Here is a 6,551-nt window from a genome sequence, read left to right as displayed (position 1 = left end):
TATATATATATATATATATATATATATATGATAATAATATTTGGGATAAAAATTCAAATTTACAGGTAAAAACTCAATTAAATCCAATTTATTAAAAATTTAAATTAAATTAAGTTTCACAGTATATAATATATAAATATATAATTTAGAGAAAAGAACCAAAGTTCATGAACTCCTCCATGAAAATCCACGGTCACATCGGAAAATTTAATAAGTAAATACACTAAAAGAACTATAATAAAATACAAAGTAATAATCATTAAAATATAAATACTTAAATTATATATATATATTGGAGAAAGCACACTCTAAAAAGATTTTGCGGTTCGGGAAACCCCATAAACCGGTCTTCTCCAGGAACAAATATATATGTGTGTGTGTGTTAAAAAGGTAAAGACCACCCTTTGGACATGAATGTCCATGGGATTGCACCTAGAAAGTTTTCCCTCCCACGACAACAGGTTGCACTCTGCTTAGCGGGGTTTTTTTTCTTCTTAGCTTAAACCCCTTCTCTTCTTTGTCTTTTTATTATCCTAAATATTTTTAGCGATCGTTGAATATTATTGTTTCGACAATTTTGTAACGCTATCAATACGGTTCATATTGATGTTCGTATGAAGTTCCCGTGAAATATTGGTCCACGTAATTCAGCCTCGTAGTGATCCATTTCTCTAACAAACATGGCGCCTCCCGGGTCTGACAACCTCGACTCGACAGACTTAAATGATCTTCCCGAAGATATTTGGATGGTATTTATACAATTTCTTCCTTTATTTTATTAATATCAATGATTTACGATACGTAGTTAATTTTTTCCTGTTTTATCCTCTCCTCCAATTTCTATTTCCTGCCTTTAACCGTTGTCTTCGATCGCCAACCTCTAAATATTCATAGAAACATAAAGAGAATTCCTCGTTATTTTACTGCTGTTTCATCTCATTTAAGGTATTTTACTCATCCAAATAAGGCTGTCCATGTTAAGATCTTACTGTTTTCAGTATTTCGAATATTTACCTTGACACCGACCTTCAGAACAAAACAGAAGGTCAGATAGAAATGACACGCTGGAATCCTTCGAAGCAACATCCATCCACCTGATTCTGTGTAGCATGCAGGCACTTTTAGCTTTCAACATCAGTCTGTGTTTACCTGACTCTCGTCTGTTTGCTCTCTGTTCCTTCTTTTACCCTTTTTCGACGAGTTATAAGTACAATAATCTCATTACACCAAATACATAGATATACGATCAAATTGTCGAATTCCTGTACAAAACAGAAGGGTTCGCATAAAAACGACATGCTAGATCCCCGAATGTCTGCAAAATTCTTAGTGTTTTCAGCGTCACCCTAATCCCCCACCCTCGGGTGTGTGTATCCCGTATTCTTTACCTTCGCCGGGTTTTTGTTTATAAAATAGATATACGATAAAACGGTAATTATATCAGTTTAATTAATTAGCAAATCACATGCTTCTTTCCTTCGTTGTCTCGGAAAGTATTTATAACACTTTCATGCGTGGAATCCTTGAATGTCTACTTAATTTCCGAGGTTTTTGCTGTTTTATTGTTTTTAAAATATACTATAAAACGGTAATTAACTCCGTTTGTTTAATGTCAGTGATCGCTTTAATGCGTCGAGCTGGTAGAATCGGAGTCGACAAAATAAATACCAGTTGAGCACTGGGGATTAATGGGCACTACTTAAATACAGGGGTCCCGATGCATCTACGTAACGACATGAAGGGGAGAGATAGTTTTAAGGGTTAGGATGTCATTACACGTCCACACAGCATACATTTAAAATGTTTTGTACGTAACACCTGTATTTAAGTAATTCCATTAAGGGACCTCTGTATTTAAGTAATACCGATCGATTTAGTTGACTTATCCCCCACTCGCAAAAGTGCAGGCCTTGTGCCAAAATTTGAAATTAATATAATCATTGAAGTAAAATAATTTAACTGAGTGAACGTAGTATACCGTTTCTTTGGTGATCTTTTCCGTTTTGTATTCGATAAATTTACCCCTTCAGCCCCCAAAGGATTCGAAAGTGGAAAGAAGTGGGCAAAAATGTAGAAATTGATGCATCGGGACCTCTGTATTAAAGTGGTGCCCAACAAACAGGGTGAGGACACCTATCCGTCCATTGTAAATAATCCTCAGAAATATAGAATGGTCCTGATTTAATTGAACAAATTGACCCCAGTACCTATTTTAAGTCTGGCACTTATTACGTTTTTCATTTCTTCTATTTCTTGTTAAACCGATGTTTCGGGGATGTAAATAAACCGACAGAGATTGTCGAATGGAGAGAAACACTCAACCCAATGCATATATCGTGTATTCGGACCTCCCAGTCCCATCCGCTAACACTACCACCACACATACCCGTATCCATAGTTACCTTCTTGAAATATACACCGTAATTAATAGATTTGTTTGTTGTCGATAACTTACATCATTTCAGAACACCTCAGAATCGTGACGGGAGTGTGTGTGTGTGTGTAGCGCTGACATGACACATTGAGAAGTTTCAGTTATCTTCGTTTCTCTTAATTCTACATCAAGTCAGCATTTTTTACCATTTTATTCAAATGTTCTATGGTTATTGTTGTGTCTGGAGAGCCATTCTCTTTTAGTGCCTTATAATTTAACACACTCACCGATAAAATTTCAACTCATTTATTTATTTTTCTAAAATTTCCGTTGCGCCTTTCAACCTTTTCAATAGTTGTATGGTTATATTTCTAGAAACCTTTTGTTGGTCTAAAGTCTGATGGAATAGCAATTTTTACTTCCACTTTTAATTTCCTTCTCTATCCTAAATACTTTACAACGTTATCGTAGAATATCTCTTCAATCAGTTTAGAAAATCCATTCATAATCGCTATGGACGTTAACCCAGTTATCTCCCTTGCAAAATTGCCTTTCGGTTTTTTTCTCTGCACATTTTCTACGATTCCAGCATGTCGGGACGCAGAAACAACGATGTCCAAATGAGTTGAGAGAAAAACTAAGTAGAATAGTAACCATTGACCAATCGGGCATGTAAGAGAGAAGACTGTGCTCGTGTGGGCACGTGGCGTATATGGGGAAGCTCTCTTTTAGGTGCCATGTCCAGAAACTAGGAGGACACAAGCGAGCGTGTTCTGCCATAATTCTCTGTTCTTTTGTTTTCTATAACATTTCCAATTCCTCTTTCTTCCAACCAGTTTGTCAAGCTTCACATCAATACCTCCCTTCTACTTACCCAACTTCTTTTCCCTTCAATCTTTTTGGTCATCACTAAATTCTCCCTGGGCCCTCTTTCCTCATCACATGACCAAGAAATCTCAGTTGCTTGGTCCTTATCTCACAAAGCAGTTTCCCATTTTCCACAGCCCAGGTCATCACTTTGTCTGTCCATTCTATCCTCAATATTCCCCTTGAGAACCACATTTCACTGCTCTCCAAAGCCCTTCTTTATTTGGTTGCTATAGACCAGGGCTCCTCAAACCTTTTCAGGCTGCTGCCCCCTTGACACCCAGGTCACAATGTTACAGAATTTGGATTATCTCTCAAATCTATGTCAATGTTGTGTCTTACCTGTGTTAACAGGACTAATCATTCACTCATTAAAGTTATCTCTACAGATATTCCTTTGAAATCAGAGCCAGCACAATCTTTCGTATTACATCCGTGTCAACAATGCGATCGAAGATAGAAAAACGGCGTATGTGAATATTTCAGGAGCACCTGAAAAATGTATTGACACCGGTTACCTAGGTTTCTGTCTTCAATTGCACTGTTAACAAATGTATTCATTTATAAAACATTGGACCCTACAGTGGTGAGGGGCTGAAGCATGATCTTTAAATGTTGGGCCTCACAGAGGCAATGACAAGTGACCAAGATCTCTGGTGGTGGTATGCGGTGCTTGAGAAGACTTGTTAAACCAAGTGAAATCGTAGTCGTGGCTGTTGCCGGCGTCGTGCGTATGACACTCGTGTCGGTGTCACGTCAAAAGCACTCATTGGCATTGAGAAGGGCATCGAGCTATAGAAACCAGGTGCAGCTTACCAGTTCCAGTCAAACTGTCCAACCCATGCCAGCGTAAAAAACAGACGTTAAATGAAGATGACATGCTGGCTCTGATTTCTATGGAAAATCTCCAGAGAAAACCTTAAATGGTCTGTTTAACCTGTTGATATGTCTTACCTTGTTTTTTTTCAGTTACGTCCCTGTGAGGTGTACCAAGATGAATACCAAGAATGTAAAAGTATGTGAGTAATTTCCAATGTAATTACTAATATCTTTGTTGTTGTTTTATAACGAACGTCCTTCAAATGATCTTTGACACACTCTTCACACCCCATGGAGCTCAGGGGATGTTAAGGAATTTAGCTCTAGCTATGCTTGTGACTCTTGGACGAAGCTGCAGGAACCTGTCAAAGGAATTGTCTGTTGTTGTATAGTAGACTTAATCCACAGGGAGCTTGTGTAAGGGACCAGGTCTCTGATCTCAGGGTAACTACGAATTTATGGTTTCCCTCTCTCTTTTCCATCCCTAAAAGAAAATACCTGAGTGCTACCCCTCCTCCTGTGACTAACGGACTTTCCTTACATCAAACCCTTTTAATAGACATAAAGGGACATTGTTTTAGGTTCTTACTAATATATAACTGTGTGGGGGGGGGGGAAGTGGTGCTGTTATTTATTGTGTAGTCCCAGGTCAGTCCAGATGTGGGGCAGCTGTGACTGGAAAAGTATTCCAGCTGTGATTACCTCACTTTATTTTTTTTCAAGTATAGTGTATATAAGGTGTCCTTCCTTTTTGTAAAGACGAGTATTGTTGTGATGGAAATTTTGGCTGTTATTTCCAGCCAGTCAAACCAGTGTATGAGTTAAGAAGACATGTTAATGAATTTACAGACCATTGACATGGATAACTCTTAACTAATTAACTAAACCCACCCTGGGTTGACTCCCATCAGGATTCTGTGTGTAACCATACTTGGGCTTTGTTAACCGTCATCTTCTTTCAAATACTCCTCTCAATTACAATAAACGTTAATGCTTGAAACTAAATGAGTAAACGAGTCTGTTTTGCAGGTATGAAGGGCCGCTTCCATCAGTATTATGTCTTTGGTCAATATATTGATTGCGACAAGTGGAAAGCCAACTATGAAAACTGCCTCAAATTTCGTCATACACGATCACTCGAAGCTGTGGTATGTATTCCAATTTCTCCCACATCCATTCAGGTTTTACGTCTGTTTTTTGTCTGCTAGCATGGATTAGATGAGTACATATTGTTGAAGTATTGTTTTAAAGTGGTTGGCTTTAGGAAGGGCATCCAGCTGTAGAATCCATGCCAAAGCAAACCACTGGAGCCTGGTGCAGCTCCTGTCAAACCATCCAACACATGCCAGCATGGAAAATGGGTGTTAAATGATGATGCTGATAAGATACCTGCTCCTCCCCGTCTATCATAGTTTCTCATTTCTCCAGTGTATACTGCACTCAGTTAAGGAGTCTTACCTTGGGGAAGGAGGGACTTGGTGACCTCATTGGTACCACATAAAAAGCACCCAGTCGCACTCTGTAGTGTTAGGAACAGCATTCAGCTTTGTAGCGTTGTATGGTGTATAATTGTGCTGTATAGTCTACAGCAGTGGTCCCCAACCGATTTTTGGCCATGCCCCATTGAATCATTAAATTGGTTAAGGCTGTGTGGTAAGTAACTTGCTTACCAACCACATGGTACCGGGTTCAGTCCCACTGCATGGTATCTTGGGCCAGTGTCTTCTACTATAGCCTCGGGCCTACCGAAGCCTTGTGAGGGGATTTGGTAGACAGAAACTGAAAGAAGCCTGTCGTGAACTTTATATTCTCTGACGCGACTCTATCTATCTCTATCACTTTTTCCCCCTCTCGTTCTTCCTTCTGTTACAACTATATTTCTCGTTGCTCACCTATTCTTCTACTTCCTCCCCTTGTTTCTCCCTCTACCACTCTCTCTCTTCCTTACCCCTCCCTCGTCACATGTTTCCGGTCACTAATCCTTTTCTTCCTTGGCTATCGCCGAGCAAACATGCGAACTTACTTCGTGCCACTTTCAGTTCGTGCCTCTTTCAGTTCGTGCCTCACAGCGTTCATATACACATAATTTTTCACGTCTGGCCTTTCCTGTCTTGTTTTCTTTTCCGTTTGTTTTCCTGTCTTGTTTTTTGACCGCCACTACATTCCTCCATGTCACGAGTTTAATTTGTGTATACAAATTTAAATTGCGGTCCATGGGAAGAGCCATTTTAACGATGCATCCTGCCCGACTCTTCGAAACGCCAGTGTTAAAATGGGGGTAGCTGATGAAGGAAAATGTTATGTGTGGCCTGTGTGTTTTCTGTACTCTGGTTATTATTATTTTCTTGTCTACGTTTTGTTTACAATGTCCTGTACCCAGATATGCACCTATATACACAGGTAGACGTAGGTATGCACATACCTGTACGTATATATGCATATACTCATTTATTATTTGTTTTATATATATATAAATATGTGACATTAATAA

General features: G+C 39.0%; 1 protein-coding gene across 2 annotated transcripts in view; it reads left to right on the top strand.

Annotated features, from left to right (window-relative positions):
* Nucleotides 1-640: 640 nt before the first annotated feature.
* The window catches only part of LOC106871859 (UPF0545 protein C22orf39 homolog), a 7,257-nt gene continuing 1,346 nt past the window's right edge, over nucleotides 641-6,551 (top strand). Inside the window, exons 1-3 of one of the 2 annotated variants that reach the window (XM_014918592.2) lie at nucleotides 641-749; nucleotides 4,211-4,256; nucleotides 5,090-5,208. In XM_014918592.2, coding sequence (XP_014774078.1) covers nucleotides 681-749; nucleotides 4,211-4,256; nucleotides 5,090-5,208 — 234 coding nt within the window. In that variant the 5' untranslated portion in view covers nucleotides 641-680. Of the gene's footprint in view, nucleotides 750-4,210; nucleotides 4,261-5,089; nucleotides 5,209-6,551 lie in introns of both variants that reach the window. The other variant, XM_014918593.2, reaches the window with a different exon arrangement.

The sequence above is a fragment of the Octopus bimaculoides genome, chromosome 26 (genome assembly GCF_001194135.2).
Source record: "Octopus bimaculoides isolate UCB-OBI-ISO-001 chromosome 26, ASM119413v2, whole genome shotgun sequence".
In the NCBI taxonomy this organism is placed as follows: domain Eukaryota; kingdom Metazoa; phylum Mollusca; class Cephalopoda; order Octopoda; family Octopodidae; genus Octopus; species Octopus bimaculoides.
The sequence above is the reverse complement of the archived record's forward strand: the minus strand, read 5'-3'. Positions and strand labels throughout refer to the sequence as shown.